Raw genomic sequence first — 24,446 nt, 5'->3', positions numbered from 1 at the left:
TGTTGCTGTAGTCAGTAGACCTAGTGGTGTTGTGTAGTCAGTAGGTCTAGTGGTGTTGCTGTAGTCAGTAGGTCTAGTGGTGTAGCTGTAGTAAGTAGACCTAGTGGTGTTGCTGTAGTCAGTAGGTCTAGTGGTGTTGCTGTAGTCAGTAGGTCTAGTGGTGTTTCTGTAGTCAGTAGACCTAGTGGTGTTGCTGTATTAAGTAGACCTAGTGGTGTTGCTGTAGTCAGTAGGTCTAGTGGTGTTGCTGTAGTCAGTAGGTCTAGTGGTGTTTCTGTAGTCAGTAGGTCTAGTGGAGTTGCTGTAGTCAGTAGGTCTAGTGGTGTTGCTGTAGTCAGTAGGTCTAGTGGTGTTGCTGTAGTCAGTAGGTCTAGTGGTGTTTCTGTAGTCAGTAGGTCTAGTAGGTAGGGGTGTTGCTGTAGTCAGTAGACCTAGTGGTGTTGCTGTAGTCAGAAGACCTAGTGGTGTTGCTGTAGTCAGTAGACCTAGTGGTGTTGCTGTAGTCAGTAGGTCTAGTGGTGTTGCTCTAGTCAGTAGGTCTAGTGGTGTTGCTCTAGTCAGTAGGTCTAGTGGTGTTGCTGTAGTCAGTAGGTCTAGTGGTGTAGCTGTAGTAAGTAGACCTAGTGGTGTTGCTGTAGTCAGTAGGTCTAGTGGTGTTGCTGTAGTCAGTAGGTCTAGTGGTGTTTCTGTAGTCAGTAGACCTAGTGGTGTTGCTGTATTAAGTAGACCTAGTGGTGTTGCTGTAGTCAGTAGGTCTAGTGGTGTTGCTGTAGTCAGTAGGTCTAGTGGTGTTTCTGTAGTCAGTAGACCTAGTGGTGTTGCTGTAGTCAGTAGGTCTAGTGGTGTTTCTGTAGTCAGTAGACCTAGTGGTGTTGCTGTAGTCAGTAGACCTAGTGGTGTTGCTGTAGTCAGTAGGCCTAGTGGTGTTGCTGTAGTCAGTAGGTCTAGTGGTGTTGCTGTAGTCAGCAGGTCTAGTGGTGTTGCTGTAGTCAGTAGGCCTAGTGGTGTTGCTGTAGTCAATAGACCTAGTGGTGTTGTGTAGTCAGTAGGTCTAGTGGTGTTGCTGTAGTCAGTAGACCGAGTGGTGTTGCTGTAGTCAGTAGGTCTAGGGGTGTTGCTGTAGTCAGTAGGTCTAATGGTGTTGCTGTAGTCAGTAGGTCTAGTGGTGTTGCTGTAGTCAGTAGACCTAGTGCTGTAGTCAGTAGGTCTAGTGGTGTTGCTGTAGTCAGTAGACCTAGTTCTGTAGTCAGTAGGTCTAGTGGCGTTGCTGTAGTCAGTAGGTCTAGTGGTGTTGCTGTAGTCAGTAGGTCTAGTGGTGTTGCTGTAGTCAGTAGACCTAGTGGTGTTGCTGTAGTCAGTAGGTCTAGTGGTGTTTCTGTAGTCAGTAGACCTAGTGGTGTTGCTGTAGTCAGTAGACCTAGTGGTGTTGCTGTAGTCAGTAGGCCTAGTGGTGTTGCTGTAGTCAGTAGGTCTAGTGGTGTTGCTGTAGTCAGCAGGTCTAGTGGTGTTGCTGTAGTCAGTAGGCCTAGTGGTGTTGCTGTAGTCAATAGACCTAGTGGTGTTGTGTAGTCAGTAGGTCTAGTGGTGTTGCTGTAGTCAGTAGACCGAGTGGTGTTGCTGTAGTCAGTAGGTCTAGGGGTGTTGCTGTAGTCAGTAGGTCTAGTGGTGTTGCTATAGTCAGTAGACCTAGTGCTGTAGTCAGTAGGTCTAGTGGTGTTGCTGTAGTCAGTAGACCTAGTTCTGTAGTCAGTAGGTCTAGTGGTGTTGCTGTAGTCAGTAGGTCTAGTGGTGTTGCTGTAGTCAGTAGGTCTAGTGGTGTTGCTGTAGTCAGTAGACCTAGTGGTGTTGCTGTAGTCAGTAGGTCTAGTGGTGTTGCTGTAGTCAGTAGGTCTAGTGGTGTTGCTGTAGTCAGTAGGTCTAGTGGTGTTGCTGTGTTCAGTAGACCTAGTGGTGTTGCTCTAGTCAGTAGGTCTAGGGGTGTTGCTGTAGTCAGTAGACCTAGTGGTGCTGCTGCATCCCCTGCCCGACGCACTTGTCTGAAGTAATGTTTCATAAACTACTCGTGTTGTAGGTTGCTGGATCCTCTGCCTGATGTGTTTTAGGTTGCTGGATCCTCTGCCCGATGTGTTTTAGGTTGCTGGATCCCCTGCCTGATGTGTTGTAGGTTGCTGGATCCTCTGCCCGATGTGTTTTAGGTTGCTGGATCCTCTGCCCGATGTGTTTTAGGTTGCTGGATCCCCTGCCCGATGTGTTTTAGGTTGCTGGATCCTCTTCCCGATGTGTTTTAGGTTGCTGGATCCCCTGCCCGATGTGTTTTAGGTTGCTGGATCCTCTGCCTGATGTGTTTTAGGTTGTTGGATCCCCTGCCTGATGTGTTTTAGGTTGCTGGATCCTCTGCCTGATGTGTTTTAGGTTGCTGGATCCTCTGCCCGATGTGTTGTAGGTTGCTGGATCCCCTGCCCGATGTGTTTTAGGTTGCTGGATCCCCTGCCCGATGTGTTTTAGGTTGCTGGATCCCCTGTCTGATGTGTTTTAGGTTGCTGGATCCTCTGCCCGATGTGTTTTAGGTTGCTGGATCCTCTGCCCGATGTGTTTTAGGTTGCTGGATCCTCTGCCCGATGTGTTTTAGGTTGCTGGATCCCCTGTCTGATGTGTTTTAGGTTGCTGGATCCTCTGCCCGATGTGTTTTAGGTTGCTGGATCCCCTGCCCGATGTGTTTTAGGTTGCTATGTTGCTGGATCCTCTGCCCGATGTGTTTTAGGTTGCTGGATCCTCTGCCCGATGTGTTTTAGGTTGCTGGATCCTCTGCCCGATGTGTTTTAGGTTGCTGGATCCCCTGCCTGATGTGTTTTAGGTTGCTGGATCCCCTGCCCGATGTGTTTTAGGTTGCTGGATCCTCTGCCGATGTGTTTTAGGTTGCTGGATCCCCTGCCTGATGTGTTTTAGGTTGCTGGATCCTCTGCCTGATGTGTTTTAGGTTGCTGGATCCCCTGTCCAATGTGTTTTAGGTTGCTGGATCCCCTGTCCGATGTGTTTTAGGTTGCTGGATCCTCTGCCCGATGTGTTTTAGGTTGCTGGATCCCCTGCCTGATGTGTTTTAGGTTGCTGGATCCTCTGCCCGATGTGTTTTAGGTTGCTGGATCCAGATGAGAAATAAGTCTCCCGTGCTGCTATTACACCACACGTTCCACAGAACTAACACAACATTTTGTCACTAGTTTTGTCCCTCCTAGGCCACTTGAATTTGTGAAACAACCCCTCTCGAATCATACGTAGCATTATGATTGGTTAGGATTTGTAAACAATAAATCAGCCTGTTTTGTTTGAGCAGCGATTTTGGTGATTTGTCTAAATATTGTTACTCATTGAGTTTTTTTAATCTGATAATTATTTTGTTGTTACGGTGCTCCCAAAATAAAAGTACTGGTCGCACAGCAATAAATAAATATATGCATGTGCTCCCCAATTGGTCGTTCTTTAGAGCCCTGGGCGTACAGTACACAAAGTTTTTGATATTGGAGACAAAACATCCATATCGTTGCTCGGTTAATGTGAGCAGGTCAGAGAAGCATCGTGTACTTTTCTAACCAAAGTCAATGTGACAAAAGTCCTTTCAACTCTGAAGTTAACAAGCACTGACATTCTATTCAAAATGTATGGGCTCTGTATGGCAAATGTCAATGTCTTACTGGAAACGTTTCTGACACAGCTTTGAGCCACAGCTCCTTGTTGCTACATCAACAATCTAATCACATCATCACATAATTGTTTCATAGAGACAGGGTGGTATTGAAAATCCTCATGACCAAGTGAAGAATCTTGTAGTGTGTAACCCCCTGTCTGTGCCACAATGTTTAGTGTGAGCATCACTATGTAAACAAGACAACAAACTACAGGAAAGATGTTTGCTTAATGTGAGAGGCTCAGCAATGTCATGATTTTGCAAGTCGTGTAGTGCATGCCCAGTATTACCTGACTAGTATGCAGCCAATACTTAAACTTGGGGTCCTTGACTCTGGGTATGACAAAGCGGTAGATTATGTGTTCAGCCAGGGTGGTGAGGAGAGACAGAACCAACCCAACACACAGCATCAAAAACAGGCCTGAGAAATGCTTGATGCCCATTTGTAAGGTCTGGAAAGAGACAAGACAAGACAAGACAGACAGGATCAGTATATGTAAGTCCCATCAAGAGAATAGAGCCAAACACACAGGATTTATTTAACATTAAAGTGTAATGTATCGGTTCAGCAGCATCACTATACACTATTACACATCAATGTACACTATTACACATCACTATCCCACATCACTATTACACATCAATGTACACTATTACACATCACTATTCCACATCACTATTACACATCAATGTACACTATTATACATCACTATTACACATCAATGTACACTATTACACATCACTATTACACATCAATGTACACTATTCCACATCACTATTACACATCAATGTACACTATTACACATCACTATTACACATCACTATTACACATCAATGTACACTATTACACATCACTATTCCACATCACTGTACACTATTCCACATCACTATTACACATCACTGTACAATATTGCACATCAATATTACACATCACTGTACAATATTGCACATCACTATTACACATCACTGTACAATATTGCACATCACTATTACACATCACTGTACACTATTACACATCACTGTACACTATTACACATCACTATTACACATCACTGTACACTATTACACATCACTATTACACATCACTGTACACTATTCCACATGACTATTCCACATCAATGTACACTATTACACATCACTATTACACATCAATGTACACTATTACACATCACTGTACACTAATACACATCACTATTACACATCACTGTACAATATTACACATCACTATTACACATCACTATTACACATCACTGTACACTATTCCACATCACAATTACATATCACTGTACACTATTCCACATCACTATTACACATCACTATTACACATCACTGTACACTATTACACATCACTATTCCACATCAATGTACACTATTACACATCACTGTACACTATTACACATCACTATACACTATTACACATCACTGTACACTATTCCACATCACTATATACTATTACACATCACTATACACTATTACACATAACTATTACACATCACTGTACACTATTCCACATCACTATATACTATTACACATCACTATTACACATCACTATTACACACAACTGTACACTAATACACATCACTATTACACATCACTGTACAATATTACACATCACTATTCCACATCACTATTACACATCACTGTACACTATTCCACATCACAATTACATATCACTGTACACTATTCCACATCACTATTACACATCACTATTACACATCACTGTACACTATTACACATCACTATTCCACATCAATGTACACTATTACACATCACTGTACACTATTACACATCACTATACACTATTACACATCACTGTACACTATTCCACATCACTGTACACTATTCCACATCACTGTACAATATTACACATCAATATATACATTACTGTACACTATTCCACATCACTATATACTATTCCACATCACTATACACTATTACACATCACTATTGCACATCACTATATACTATTACACATCACTATTACACATCACTTGTACACATCACTATATACTATTACATATCACTATATACTATTACACATCACTATACACTATTACACATCACTATTACACATCACTATACACTATTACACATCACTATACACTATTACACATCACTATTGCACATCACTATATACTATTACACATCACTTTACACTATTACACATCACTATACACTATTCCACATCACTATATACTATTACACATCACTATACACTATTACACATCACTATATACTATTACACATCACTATATACTATTACACATCACTGTACAATATTACACATCAGTACATACTATTACACATCACTATTACACATCACTGTATACTATTACACATCACTATTACACATCACTATACACTATTACACATCACTATATACTATTACACATCACTATACACTATTACACATCACTATTACACATTCTATACACTTTTACACATCACTATATACTATTACACATCACTGTACAATATTACACATCAGTACATACTATTACACATCACTGTACACTATTACACATCACTATACACTATTACACATCACTATTACACATCACTATATACTATTACACATCACTGTATACTATTACACATCACTATTACACAACACTATACACTATTACACATCACTATACACTATTACACATTACTATTACACATTACTATACATTATTACACATCACTGTACACTATTTCACATTACTATACACTATTACACACCACTATTACATATTAATATACACTATTACACATTATTATACACTATTACACATCACTATATACTATTACACATCACTATTACACATCACTATATACCATGACACATCACTATTACACAACACTATACACTATTACACATCACTATATACTATTACACATCACTATATACTGACAAGGTACAAAGGTACAAACACATCACTATAGCACATCACTATTACACATCAATATTACACATCATTATACACTATTACACATCAAAATACACTACTACACATCACTATAGCACATCAATATTACACATCACAATACAATATTACATCATTATACACTATTACACATCAATATTACACATCACTATTATTATTATTTTTTTTTACCTCTATTTTAATAGGCAAGTCAGTTAAGAAAAAAATTCTTATTTTCAATGACGGCCTAGGAACAGTGGGTTAACTGCCTGTTCAGGGGCAGAATGACAGATTTGTACCTTGTCAGCTCGGGGGTTTGAACTTGCAACCTTCTGGTTACTAGTCCAACGCTCTAACCACTAGATTACCATTACACATCACTATAACCTATTACACATCACTATATACTATTACACATCACTATATACTATTACACATCACTATTACACATCAATATTACACATCACTATATACTATTACACATCACTATTACACATCACTATACACTATTACACATCACTATTACACATCACTATATACTATTACACATCACTATTACACATCACTATTACACATCACTATATACTATTACACATCACTATTACACATCAATATTACACATCACTATATACTATTACACATCACTATTACACATCACTATTACACATCACTATATACTATTACACATCACTATATACTATTACACATCACTATTACACATCACTATTGCACATCACTATACACTATTACACATCACTATTGCACATCACTATACACTTTTACACATCACTATACACTATTACACATTACTATACACTATTAGACATCACTATACACTATTACACATCACTATACACTATTACATATCACTATACACTATTACACATTACTATTACACATCACTATTACACATCAATATACACTATTACACATCCCTATTACACATCACTATACACTACTACACATCGCTGTACAAATCACTATACACTATTACACATCACTATATACTATTACACATTACTATTACTACAACATCTATTATTTGGGCCCATTTTAGTAAGCTTCCATAAATTATAATGGACTCCATCATTAAGACTTCAAAACACACAAATAAACAGAGACTGATGGAGATGATTTAGTACTGACATGTATTTCATTAATATTGAAGTAGTGTGATCTACAGTGCCTTGCAAAACTTTTCAACCCCCTTGGCCTTTTTCCTATTTTGTTGCATTACAACCTGTAATTTAAATGGATTTCATGTAATGGACATACACACAATAATCCAAATCGTTGAAGCGAAAAAAACATTACAACATTTCAAAACGGAAAAGTGGTGCGTGCATATCTATTCACCCCTTTGCTATGAAGCCCCTAAATAAGATCTGGTGCAACCAATTACCTTCAGAAGTCACATAATTAGTTAAATAAAGTCCACCTGTGTGCAATCTAAGTATCACATGATCTGTCATATGATCTCAGTATATATACACCTGTTCTGAGTCTGCATCACCACCAAGCAAACAGGTCACGGACAACATTGTGGAGAAAACTCACGGACCAGGCAAGGAGGGCATTAATCAGAAAGGCAACAAAGAGACGGAAGATAAGCCTGAAGGAGATGTAAAGATCCACCGTGGAGATTGGAGAATCTGTCCATAGGACCATGTTAAGCCATGCACTCCACAGAGCTGGGCTTTCGGAAGAGTGGCCAGAAAAAAAGCCACTGCTTGATGAAAAAAATTTGCAAACATGTTTGCGTTTTGCCAAAACACATGTGGGAGACTCCCCAAACATATGGAAGAAGGTACTCTGGTCAGATGAGACTAAAATGTAGCTTTTAGACCATCAAGGAAAACGCTATGTCTGGCGCAAACCCAACACCTCTCATCACCCCGAGAACACCACCCCTACAGTGAAGCATGGTGGTGGCATCATCATGCTATGGGGATGTTTTTCATCGGCAGGGACTGGGAAACTGGTCAGAATTGAAGGAATTATGGATGGTGCTAAATACAGGGAAATTCTGTAGGGAAACCTGTTTCAGTCTTTCAAAGATTTGAGACTGGGACGGAGGTTCACCTTCCAGCAGGACAATGACCCTAAGCATACTGCTAAAGCAACACTCGGGTGGTTTAAGGGGAAACATTTAAATATCTTGGAATGGCCTAGTCAAAGCCCATACCTCAATCCAATTGAAAATCTGTGGTATGACTTAAAGATTGCTGTACACCATCACCACCAATCCAACTTGAAGGAGCTGGAGCAGTTTTGCCTTGAAGAATGGGCAAAAATCCCAGTGGCTAGATGTGCCAAGCTTACAGAGACATACCCCAAGGGACTTGCTGCAAAATGTGGCTCTACAAAGTATTGACTTTGGGGGCGTGAATAGTTATGCACGCTCAAGTTCTGTTTTTCTTGTCTTATAATAGTTGTCTGACCATAGTTCTTTTGTGTTTTTCTTGTTTTTAGTGTTGGTCAGGACGTGAGCTGGGTGGGCATTCTATGTTGCGTGTCTAGTTTGTCCGTTTCTATGTATGGCCTGATATGGTTCTCAATCAGAGGCAGGTGTTAGTCATTGTCTCTGATTGGGAACCATATTTAGGTAGCTTGTTTTGTGTTGGGGTTTGTGGGTGGTTGTTTCCTGTCTTTGTGTTCTCTGCACCAGATAGGACTGTTTCGGGTTTTGCCACGTTTGTTGTTTTGTAATTATGTTCATGTTTAGTTTCACTTATTAAAAAAACATGAACTATAACGCTGTTACATATTTCTTGTTTGTTTCACAATAACAAATATTTTGCGTCTTCAAAGTGGTAGTCAGGTTGTTTAAATCAAATGATACAAACCCCCCCCAAAAAAAATCAATTTTAATTCCAGTCTGTAAGGCAACAAAATAGGAAAAGCACCAAGGGGGGTGAATACTTTCGCAAGCCACTGTATTTCATTAATATTAAAGTAGTATGATGTACATTACCTCAGTGACGGCGAAGCTCCGTTTTCCACAGGGCACCACCTTGTACCACTTGTCATGCAGCATATCCATGAAGCCGTCTGACTTGTACTGGCTCACCAGCTCTGAGATGTTAGAGGACAGGGGAGAGTTCTGGCGCAGGCCGATGCCATAACCTGGGAACAGATAAACACACAGAATGACTGAGAAAACATCATCATCCCTGTCTTCTTCCTCTGTACTATGGGTATGGTACAGGTGATGAAGACATCAACCTCCCTGTCTTCCTCTGTACTATGGGTAAATAGATACAGACACCTAGACAGACACAGAAAACCCATTGATCAAATGTACTGATGTCATGTTGACGTTGTACAACACATACCGGTAGTGTTGAATATGCAGTACTTGTATGTGTGCAGGTTGGTAATAGCTTAATCTTGCTAGTACATTATTATAATGTGTGGGTGGAGCGGTTGTTTCAGTTAATTCAGAATTTTGGAATTGACTCCCATTCAACTCTTGAGTTGAAATTCTAATTGAATTGGCCACATCCTATCGCAGGGGCGCTTCCAGGTTGTATGGCTCCCTGGGCGAACCCCCCCCCCTTCCCCAAAAGAAGAAATACCATAATTTACCATCTGTAAATTTAATTCAGACATTTGAACAAAACCAAAAAATTATCATTATATTTAAAACTATATAAATATAAAAATGTGTACAAAAAAATAAGTCATAAATATCAAAAAGAAGTAACAGACAAATAGAAACGTTAGTCTATAAATACAAATAAAAAAGAGAATTGAGTTATTACCCTATTACCCTATTACCCTATTACACTATTACACTATTACCCTATTACCCTATTACCCTATTACCCTATTACACTATTACACTATTACCCTATTACCCTATTACACTATTACCCTATTACCCTATTAACATATTACCCTATTACACATTTACACTATTACCCTATTACCCTATTACCCTATTACACTATTAACCTATTACCCTATTACACGATTAACCTATTACACTATTACCCTATTACACTATTACCCTATTACCCTATTACCCTATTACACTATTACACTATTAACATATTACACTATTACACATTTACACTATTACCCTATTACCCTATTACCCTATTACCCTATTACACTATTAACCTATTACCCTATTACACTATTAACCTATTACACTATTAACCTATTACACTATTACCCGATTACACTATTACCCTATTACCCTATTACCCTATTGCACTATTACACTATTAACCTATTACCCTATTACACTATTACACTATTAACCTATTACCCTATTACCCTATTACACTACTACCCGATTACCCTATTACACTATTACCCTATTACCCTGTTACACTACTACACTATTAACCTATTACCCTATTACCCTATTACACTATTACCCGATTACCCTATTACACTAATACCCCATTACCCTACACTACTACACTATTAACCTATTACCCTATTACCCTACTACACTATTAGATATTACACTATTACCCTATTACACTATTACACTATTACCCTATTACCCTATTACACTATTACACTATTACCCTATTAAACTACTACACTATTACACTATTACCCTATTACCCTATTACACTATTACCCTATTACACTATTACCCTATTACCCTATTACCCTATTACACTATTACCCTATTACACTATTACCCTATTAAACTATTACACTAATACCCTATTACACTATTACCCCAATACACTATTACCCTATTACCCTATTACACTATTAACCTATTACACTATTACCCTATTACACGATTAACCTATTACCCTATTACCCTATTACACTATTACCCGATTACCCTATTACACTATTACCCTATTACCCTGTTACACTACTACACTATTAACCTATTACCCTATTACCCTATTACACTATTACCCGATTACCCTATTACACTAATACCCCATTACCCTGTTACCACTACTACACTATTACCCTATTACACTATTACCCTAATACCCTATTACACTAATACCCTATTACACTATTAACCTATTAACCTATTACCCATTACCCTATTACACTATTACACTATTAACCTATTAACCTATTACCCTATTAACCTATTAAACTATTACCCTATTACACTATTACACTATTAACCTATTAACCTATTACCCTATTACCCTATTAAACTATTACACTATTACCATATTACCCTAATACCCAATCAACCTGTTACACTAATACCCTATTACCCTATTACACTAATACCCTATTACACTATTAATCTATTATTCTATTACCCTATTACCCTATTACAGTATTACCCTATTACACTATTACACTATTAACCTATTACCCTATTACCCTATTAACCTATTAAACTATTACACTATTACCCTATTACACTATTACCCTAATACCCTATAACTCTGTTACACTAATACCCTATTACCCTATTACACTATTACCCTATTACCCTATTACCCTATTACACTAATACCCTATTACCCTATTACCCTATTACACTAATACCCTATTATCCTGTTAGACTACTACACTATTAACCTATTACACTAATACCCGATTACCCTGTTACACTACTACACTATTAACCTATTACCCTATTACCCTACTACACTATTAGATATTACACTATTACCCTATTACCCTATTACACTATTACCCTATTACCCTATTACACTATTACCCTATTACACTATTACCCTATTAAACTATTACACTAATACCCTATTACACTATTACCCCAATACACTATTACCCTATTACCCTATTACACTATTAACCTATTACACTATTACCCTATTACACTATTAACCTATTACCCTATTACCATATTACACTATTAACCTATTACAATATTAACCTATTACCCTATTACCATATTACACTATTAACCTATTACAATATTAACCTATTACCCTATTACCATATTACACTATTAACCTATTACAATATTAACATATTACCCTATTACCATATTACACTATTAACCTATTACAATATTAACCTATTACCCTATTACCATATTACACTATTAACCTATTACAATATTAACCTATTACACTATTAACCTATTACCCTATTACCATATTACACTATTAACCTATTACAATATTACCATATTACACTATTAACCTATTACCCTATTACCATATTACACTATTAACCTATTACAATATTAACCTATTACCCTATTACCATATTACACTATTAACCTATTACAATATTAACCTATTACCCTATTACCATATTACACTATTAACCTATTACAATATTAACCTATTACACTATTAACCTATTACCCTATCACCATATTACACTATTAACCTATTACAGTATTACCATATTACACTATTAACCTATTACCCTATTACCATATTACACTATTAACCTATTACAATTTTAACCTATTACCCTATTACCATATTCCTATATTCATATTCCATATCTTCATTCCAAGGTGGCATAGCAGTTCAGACGTCTTTTGTCCTCGTCTTGTCGTGTCCTGTGTATATATATATATATATTTACAACTTTTTCACATACATTTTATATTTATTTTCCATCAACTCATCTTCAAAACACTCTCCTGTAACCCCGCCTCACCAATGTATATTTATAAAAAAGTATTATTTACCTCTGTAATCCTCCAAGAAGCTAGCCAGAAACTCCAAGAAGCTAGCCTGAAACTAGCCAGAAGCTAATCCAGAAGCTAGTTCAGAAGCTAGTTAGCTCCTTTACTGGCAAATCGTTAGTATTCAGCTAACCACTGTTTGTGGTCATCAGCTATCCTTTAGCTCGAAAATCTATCGCCAGTTCTGTACGGCGCAGCGCGGCTCGGAACGGAACATACCGGACCAATTTTTCTCTCCATGTCCCTGGATTTCGACTGCTCTCTGGACATTCATACCCGGATCTCACAGCTAGCTAGCTGCTATCCGTGTGACTATCGGCCTTCGTCGATTCCGGAGCAAACATCAATTATTCCGGAGCTAGCAAGCTCCGTCAATCACTCCTGAGTTCCATCAATCACACCTGGGCGACAGTCACCTATCCGGACCCGTTTTACTGCCTTCGCGGAGCCCCACCGGGCCTTCACAACTGGACTGCCGACGTTATCTACCCGAAGGAGTTATTCGGCTGGCTCCTCCGTCGCGACGTTACCCGAACGCCCATCTGCGGCCTGCTAACCGTTAGCTGTCTTACCGGCTGCTATCTGAATAGACAATCGGACAATTTTTTTATTTTTTATTATTATTATTATGTTTTCTTCTTGGGCCTCTATAACTATATCTATTGTTTTTATTTTTGTTGTTGTTGTGTGATTTGGATTAATCCCCTCTACCATACGGAACCCCACTAATCTACTGTCGGAACGCAAGAGGTGGCTAACAACAGACCTCCATCCTATGCTAGCTTGCTACCGATGCCCTGGCTAGCTGTCTAAATCACCAACCAACCTCTCCACTCACCGGACCCTTTTGATCACTCGACTAAGCATGCCTCTCCTTAATGTCAATATGTCTTGTCCATTGCTGTTCTGGTTAGTGTTTATTGGCTTATTTCACTGTAGAGCCTCTAGTCCTGCTCACTATACCTTATCCAACCTATTAGTTCCACCACCCACACATGCAATGACATCTCCTGGTTTCAACAATGTTTCTAGAGACAATATCTCTCTCTTCATCACTCAATACCTAGGTTTACCTCCACTGTATTCACATCCTACCATACATTTGTCTGTACATTATACCTTGATGCTATTTTATCGCCCCCAGAAACCTCCTTTTACTCTATGTTCCAGACGTTCTAGACGACCAATTCTCATAGCTTTTAGCCGTACCCTTATTCTACTCCTCCTATGTTCCTCTGGCGATGTAGAGGTGAATCCAGGCCCTGCAGTGCCTAGCTCCACTCCTATTCCCCAGGCGCTCTCTTTTGACGACTTCTGTAACCGTAATAGCCTTGGTTTCATGCATGTTAACATTAGAAGCCTCCTCCCTAAGTTTGTTCTATTCACTGCTTTAGCACACTCTGCCAACCCGGATGTTCTAGCTGTGTCTGAATCCTGGCTTAGGAAGACCACCAAAAATTCAGACATTTTAATTCCAAACTACAACATTTTCAGACAAGATAGAACTGCCAAAGGGGGCGGTGTTGCAATCTACTGCAAAGATAGCCTGCAGAGTTCTGTCCTACTATCCAGGTCTGTACCCAAACAATTTGAACTTCTACTTTTAAAAATCCACCTCTCTAAAAACAAGTCTCTCACCGTTGCCGCCTGCTATAGACCACCCTCTGCCCCCAGCTGTGCTCTGGACACCATATGTGAACTGATTGCCCCCCATCTATCTTCAGAGTTCGTGCTGCTAGGCGACCTAAACTGGAACATGCTTAACACCCCAGCCATCCTACAATCTAAACTTGATGCCCTCAATCTCACACAAATTATCAATGAACCTACCAGGTACCTCCCCAAAGCCTTAAACACGGGCACCCTCATAGATATCATCCTAACCAACTTCCCCTCTAAATACACCTCTGCTGTCTTCAACCAAGATCTCAGCGATCACTGCCTCATTGCCTGCATCCGTAATGGGTCAGCGGTCAAACGACTTCCACTCATCACTGTAAAACGCTCCCTGAAACACTTCTGCAAGCAGGCCTTTCTAATCGACCTGGCCGGGGTATCCTGGAAGGATATTGATCTCATCCCGTCAGTAGAGGATGCCTGGATATTTTTTTTAAATGCCTTCCTAACCATCTTAAATAAACATGCCCCATTCAAGAAATTTAGAACCAGGAACAGATATAGCCCTTGGTTCTCCCCAGACCTGACTGCCCTTAACCAAAACAAAAACATCCTATGGCGTTCTGCATTAGCATCGAACAGCCCCCGTGATATGCAGCTGTTCAGGGAAGCTAGAAACCATTATACACAGGCAGTTAGAAAAGCCAAGGCTAGCTTTTTCAAGCAGAAATTTGCTTCCTGCAACACTAACTCAAAAAAGTTCTGGGACACTGTAAAGTCCATGGAGAATAAGAACACCTCCTCCCAGCTGCCCACTGCACTGAAGATAGGAAACACTGTCACCACTGATAAATCCACCATAATTGAGAATTTCAATAAGCATTTTTCTACGGCTGGCCATGCTTTCCACCTGGCTACTCCTACCCCGGACAACAGCACTGCACCCCCAACAGCAACTCGCCCAAGCCTTCCCCATTTCTCCTTCTCCCAAATCCATTCAGCTGATGTTCTGAAAGAGCTGCAAAATCTGGACCCCTACAAATCAGCCGGGCTAGACAATCTGGACCCTTTCTTTCTAAAATTATCTGCCGAAATTGTTGCCACCCCTATTACTAGCCTGTTCAACCTCTCTTTCGTGTCGTCTGAGATTCCCAAAGAATGGAAAGCATCTGCGGTCATCCCCCTCTTCAAAGGGGGGGACACTCTTGACCCAAACTGCTACAGACCTATATCTATCCTACCGTGCCTTTCTAAGGTCTTCGAAAGCCAAGTCAACAAACAGATTACCGACCATTTCGAATCTCACCATACCTTCTCTGCTATGCAATCTGGTTTCAGAGCTGGTCATGGGTGCACCTCAGCCACGCTCAAGGTCCTAAACGATATCTTAACCGCCATCGATAAGAAACATTACTGTGCAGCCGTATTCATTGATCTGGCCAAGGCTTTCGACTCTGTCAATCACCATATCCTCATCGGCAGACTCGACAGCCTTGGTTTCTCAAATGATTGCCTCGCCTGGTTCACCAACTACTTCTCTGATAGAGTTCAGTGTGTCAAATCGGAGGGTCTGCTGTCCGGACCTCTGGCAGTCTCTATGGGGGTGCCACAGGGTTCAATTCTTGGACCGACTCTCTTCTCTGTATACATCAATGAGGTCGCTCTTGCTGCTGGTGAGTCCCTGATCCACCTCTACGCAGACGACACCATTCTGTATACTTCCGGCCCTTCTTTGGACACTGTGTTAACAACCCTCCAGGCAAGCTTCAATGCCATACAACTCTCCTTCCGTGGCCTCCAATTGCTCTTAAATACAAGTAAAACTAAATGCATGCTCTTCAACCGATCGCTACCTGCACCTACCCGCCTGTCCAACATCACTACTCTGGACGGCTCTGACTTAGAATACGTGGACAACTACAAATACTTAGGTGTCTGGTTAGACTGTAAACTCTCCTTCCAGACCCATATCAAACATCTCCAATCCAAAGTTAAATCTAGAATTGGCTTCCTATTTTGCAACAAAGCATCCTTCACTCATGCTGCCAAACATACCCTTGTAAAACTGACCATCCTACCAATCCTCGACTTTGGCGATGTCATTTACAAAATAGCCTCCAATACCCTACTCAACAAATTGGATGCAGTCTATCACAGTGCAATCCGTTTTATCACCAAAGCCCCATATACTACCCACCATTGCGACCTGTACGCTCTCGTTGGCTGGCCCTCGCTTCATACTCGTCGCCAAACCCACTGGCTCCATGTCATCTACAAGACCCTGCTAGGTAAAGTCCCCCCTTATCTCAGCTCGCTGGTCACCATAGCATCTCCCACCTGTAGCACACGCTCCAGCAGGTATATCTCTCTAGTCACCCCCAAAACCAATTCTTTCTTTGGCCGCCTCTCCTTCCAGTTCTCTGCTGCCAATGACTGGAACGAACTACAAAAATCTCTGAAACTGGAAACACTTATCTCCCTCACTAGCTTTAAGTACCAACTGTCAGAGCAGCTCACAGATTACTGCACCTGTACATAGACCACCTATAATTTAGCCCAAACAACTACCTCTTTCCCAACTGTATTTAATTTTAATTTATTTATTTATTTTGCTCCTTTGCACCCCATTATTTTTATTTCTACTTTGCACATTCTTCCATTGCAAAACTACCAGTCCAGTATTTTACTTGCTATATTGTATTTACTTTGCCATCATGGCCTTTTTTGCCTTTACCTCCCTTCTCACCTCATTTGCTCACATTGTATATAGACTTGTTTATACTGCATTATTGACTGTATGTTTGTTTTTACTCCATGTGTAACTCTGTGTCGTTTTATCTGTCGAACTGCTTTGCTTTATCTTGGCCAGGTCGCAATTGTAAATGAGAACTTGTTCTCAACTTGCCTACCTGGTTAAATAAAGGTAAATTAAATACAAATAAATAAATAAATATTACCCTATTACCATAATATCCAATTACACTATTAACCTATTACCATATTACCCTATTACCCTATTACCATATTACCCTATTAACCTATTACACTATTACCCTATTACACTACTACACTATTACACTATTACCCTATTACACTATTACCCTATTGCACTATTACACTATTACCCTATTACCCTATTACCCTATTACACTAATACCCTATTACACTAATACCCTATTACCCTGTTACACTATTACCCTATTACCCTATTAACCTATTACACTATTAACCTATTACACTATTAACATATTACCCTATTAACATATTACCCTATTACACTATTACCCTATTAACCTATTACACTATTAACCTATTACACTATTAACCTATTACACTATTACCCTATAACCCTGATACACTATTACCCTATTACACTATTAACCTATTACCCTATTGCCATATTACCCTATTACACTATTAACCTATTACAATATTAACCTATTACCCAAGTACCATATTACCCTATTACCATATTACCCTATTACACTATTAACCTATTACAATATTAACGTATTACCCAATTACCATATTACCCTATTACCATATTACCCTATTACACTATTAACCTATTACCCTATTACCCTATTACACTATTACCCTATTACACTATTACCCTATTACACTATTACCCTATTACCCTATTACCCTCTACACTATTACCCTATTACCCTATTTCCCTATTACACTATTACACTATTAACCTATTACACTATTAACCTATTACACTATTACCCTATTACCCTGATACACTACTACACTATTAACCTATTAACCTATTACACTATTAACCTATTACACTATTACCCTATTACTCTGATACACTACTACACTATTAACCTATTACCCTATTACACTATTACCCTATTACCCTATTATACTATTACCCTATTACACTATTACCTTATTACACTATTACACTACTACCCTATTACCCTAATACCCTATTACACTATTACACTATTACCCTATTACCCTATTACACTATTACACTATTACCCTATTGCACTACTACACTATTACACTATTACCCTATTACCCTATTACACTATTACCCCATTACACTATTACCCTATTACCCTATTACCCTATTACACGATTACCCTATTACCCTATTACACTATTACCCTATTACACTATTACCCCAATACACTATTACCCCATTGCCCTATTACACTATTAACCTATTACCCTATTACCATATTACACTATTAACCTATTACAATATTAACCTATTGCCCAATTACCATATTACCCTATTACCATAATACCCTATTACACTATTAACCTATTACCATATTACCCTATTACCATATTACCCTATTAACCTATTACACTATTACCCTATTACACTATTACACTATTAGACTATTAACCTATTACCCTATTACACTATTACCCTGATACACTACTACACTATTACACTATTACCCTATTACGCTATTACCCTATTACACTATTACCCTATTGCACTATTACACTATTACCCTATTACCCTATTACCCTATTACACTAATACCCTATTACACTAATACCCTATTACCCTGTTACACTATTACCCTATTACCCTATTAACCTATTACACTATTACCCTATAACCCTTATACACTATTACCCTATTACACTATTAACCTATTACCCTATTGCCATATTACCCTATTACACTATTAACCTATTACAATATTAACCTATTACCCAAGTACCATATTACCCTATTACCATATTACCCTATTACACTATTAACCTATTACCCTATTACACTATTACACTATTACACTATTACCCTATTACACTATTACCCTATTACCCTATTACCCTCTACACTATTACCCTATTACCCTATTTCCCTATTACACTATTACACTATTACACTATTAACCTATTACACTATTAACCTATTACACTATTACCCTATTACCCTGATACACTACTACACTATTAACATATTACCCTATTACCCTATTACCCTGATACACTACTACACTATTACACTATTACACTATTAACCTATTACACTATTAACCTATTACACTATTACCCTATTACTCTGATACACTACTACACTATTAACCTATTACCATATTACACTATTACCCTATTACCCTATTGCACTATTACCCTATTAAAATATAACCTTATTACATCTTTAACACTACTACCCTATTACCCTAATACCCTATTACACTATTACCCTAATACACTATTACACTATTAACCTATTACACTATTACACTATTAACCTATTACCCTATTACACTATTACACTATTACCCTATTACACTATTAACCTATTACACTATTCCACTATTCCACTATTAACCTATTACACTATTAACATATTACCCTATTACACTATTACCCTATTAACCTATTACACTATTAACCTATTACACTATTAACCTATTACACTATTACCTTATAACCCTGATACACTATTACCCAATTACACTATTAACCTATTACACTATTAACCTATTACAATATTAACGTATTACCCTATTACCATATTACCCTATTACCATATTACCCTATTACCATATTACCCTATTACACTATTAACCTATTACCCTATTACACTATTACCCTATTACACTATTACCCTATTACCCTATTACCCTCTACACTATTACCCTATTACCCTATTTCCCTATTACACTATTACACTATTAACCTATTACACTATTAACCTATTACACTATTACCCTATTACCATGATACACTACTACACTATTAACCTATTACCCTATTACCCTGATACACTACTACACTATTACACTATTAACCTATTACACTATTAACCTATTACACTATTACCCTGATACACTATTACACTATTAACCTATTACCATATTACCCTATTACCATATTACCCTATTAACCTATTACACTATTACCCTATTACACTATTACCCTATTACACTATTACACTATTACACTATTAACCTATTACCCTATTACACTATTAACCTATTACAATATTACCCTATAACCCTGATACACTATTACCCTATTACACTATTAACCTATTACCCTATTGCCATATTACCCTATTACACTATTAACCTATTACAATATTAACCTATTACCCAAGTACCATATTACCCTATTACCATATTACCCTATTACACTATTAACCTATTACAATATTAACGTATTACCCTATTACCATATTACCATATTACCCTATTACCATATTACCCTATTACACTATTAACCTATTACCCTATTACACTATTACCCTATTACACTATTACCCTATTACACTATTACCCTATTACCCTCTACACTATTAACTTATTACACTATTACCCTATTACCCTGATACACTACTACACTATTACACTATTAACCTATTACACTATTAACCTATTACACTATTACCCTATTACTCTGATACACTACTACACTATTAACCTATTACCCTATTACACTATTATACTATTACCCTATTACACTATTACCTTATTACACTATTACACTACTACCCTATTACCCTAATACCCTATTACACTATTACACTATTACCCTATTACCCTATTACACTATTACACTATTACCCTATTGCACTACTACACTATTACACTATTACCCTATTACCCTATTACACTATTACCCTATTACACTATTACCATATTACCCTATTACCATATTACCCTATTAACCTATTACACTATTACCCTATTACACTATTACCCTATTACACTATTACACTATTAACCTATTACCCTATTACACTATTAACCTATTACAATATTACCCTATAACCCTGATACACTATTACCCTATTACACTATTAACCTATTACCCTATTGCCATATTACCCTATTACACTATTAACCTATTACAATATTAACCTATTACCCAAGTACCATATTACCCTATTACCATATTACCCTATTACACTATTAACCTATTACAATATTAACGTATTACCCTATTACCATATTACCATATTACCCTATTACCATATTACCCCTATTACACTATTAACCTATTACCCTATTACACTATTACCCTATTACACTATTACCCTATTACACTATTACCCTATTACCCTCTACACTATTAACTTATTACACTATTACCCTATTACCCTGATACACTACTACACTATTACACTATTAACCTATTACACTATTAACCTATTACACTATTACCCTATTACTCTGATACACTACTACACTATTAACCTATTACCCTATTACACTATTATACTATTACCCTATTACACTATTACCTTATTACACTATTACACTACTACCCTATTACCCTAATACCCTATTACACTATTACACTATTACCCTATTACCCTATTACACTATTACACTATTACCCTATTGCACTACTACACTATTACACTATTACCCTATTACCCTATTACACTATTACCCCATTACACTATTACCCTATTACCCTATTACCCTATACACGATACCCTATTACCCTATTACACTATTACCCTATTACACTATTACCCCAATACACTATTACCACCCATTGCCCTATTACACTATTAACCTATTACCCTATTACCATATTACACTATTAACCTATTACAATATTAACCTATTGCCCCAATTACCATATTACCCTATTACCATAATACCCTATTACACTATTAACCTATTACCATATTACCCTATTACCATATTACCCTATTAACCTATTACACTATTACCCTATTACACTATTACACTATTAGACTATTAACCTATTACCCTATTACACTATTACCCTGATACACTACTACACTATTACACTATTACCCTATTACGCTATTACCCTATTACACTATTACCCTATTGCACTATTACACTATTACCCTATTACCCTATTACCCTATTACACTAATACCCTATTACACTAATACCCTATTACCCTGTTACACTATTACCCTATTACCCTATTAACCTATTACACTATTACCCTATAACCCTTATACACTATTAACCTATTACCCTATTGCCATATTACCCTATTACACTATTAACCTATTACAATATTAACCTATTACCCAAGTACCATATTACCCTATTACCATATTACCCTATTACACTATTAACCTATTACCCTATTACACTATTACACTATTACACTATTACCCTATTACACTATTACCCTATTACCCTATTACCCTCTACACTATTACCCTATTACCCTATTTCCCTATTACACTATTACACTATTACACTATTAACCTATTACACTATTAACCTATTACACTATTACCCTATTACCCTGATACACTACTACACTATTAACATATTACCCTATTACCCTATTACCCTGATACACTACTACACTATTACCACTATTACACTATTAACCTATTACACTATTAACCTATTACACTATTACCCTATTACTCTGATACACTACTACACTATTAACCTATTACCATATTACACTATTACCCTATTACCCTATTGCACTATTACCCTATTAAAATATAACCTTATTACATCTTTAACACTACTACCCTATTACCCTAATACCCTATTACACTATTACCCTAATACACTATTACACTATTAACCTATTACACTATTACACTATTAACCTATTACCCTATTACACTATTACCCTATACACTATTAACCTATTACACTATTCCACTATTCCACTATTACCTATTACACTATTAACATATTACCCTATTACACACTATTACCCTATTAAACCTATTACACTATAACCTATTACAACTATTGAACCTAGTACACACTATTACCTTATAACCCTGATACACTATTACCCAATTACACTATTAACCTATTACACTATTAAACCTATTTACAATATTAACGTATTACCCTATTACCATATTACCCTATTCCATATTACCCTATTACCATATTACCCTATTACACTATTAACTATTACCCTATTACACTATTACCCTATTACACTATTACCCTATTACCCTATTACCCTCTACACTATTACCCTATACCCTATTTCCCTATTACACTATTACACTATTAACCTATTACACTATTAACCTATTACATATTATACCCTATTACATGATACACTACTACACTATTAACCTATTACCCTATACCCTGATACCTTTACACTATTAACCTATTACACTATTAACCCTATTACCCTATTACCCTTACACTATTACACTATTAACCTAGTAACACTATTACCCTATTCCTATTACCCTATTTACCGATTACCATGATACAACTACTACACTAATTAACCTATTACACTATTACCCCTGATACACTATTAACTATTAACCTATTACCACTATTACCCTATTACCATATTACCCTATTATAACCCTATTACACTATTACCCTATTACACTATTACCCTATTACACTATTACACTATTACACTATTAACCTATTACCCTATTACACTATTAACCTATTACAATATTACCCTATAACCCTGATACACTATTACCCTATTACACTATTAACCTATTACCCTATTGCCATATTACCCTATTACACTATTAACCTATTACAATATTAACCTATTACCCAAGTACCATATTACCCTATTACCATATTACCCTATTACACTATTAACCTATTACAATATTAACGTATTACCCTATTACCATATTACCATATTACCCTATTACCATATTACCCTA

At 37.4% G+C, this 24,446-nt stretch overlaps 1 protein-coding gene across 1 annotated transcript in view; it reads right to left on the bottom strand.

Moving 5' to 3' along the window:
• The window catches only part of grin3a (glutamate receptor, ionotropic, N-methyl-D-aspartate 3A), a 134,575-nt gene that overhangs the window by 74,085 nt on the left and 36,044 nt on the right, over positions 1–24,446 (bottom strand). Inside the window, exons 6-7 of the mRNA XM_031826006.1 lie at positions 9,566–9,717; positions 3,973–4,134 (exon numbers count right to left, since the gene is read on the bottom strand). Of these exons, the coding sequence (XP_031681866.1) occupies positions 3,973–4,134; positions 9,566–9,717 (314 nt within the window). The remainder of the gene's footprint in view (positions 1–3,972; positions 4,135–9,565; positions 9,718–24,446) is intronic.

This window comes from Oncorhynchus kisutch, linkage group LG6 (genome assembly GCF_002021735.2).
Source record: "Oncorhynchus kisutch isolate 150728-3 linkage group LG6, Okis_V2, whole genome shotgun sequence".
NCBI classification, from domain to species: domain Eukaryota; kingdom Metazoa; phylum Chordata; class Actinopteri; order Salmoniformes; family Salmonidae; genus Oncorhynchus; species Oncorhynchus kisutch.
The sequence above is the reverse complement of the archived record's forward strand: the minus strand, read 5'-3'. Positions and strand labels throughout refer to the sequence as shown.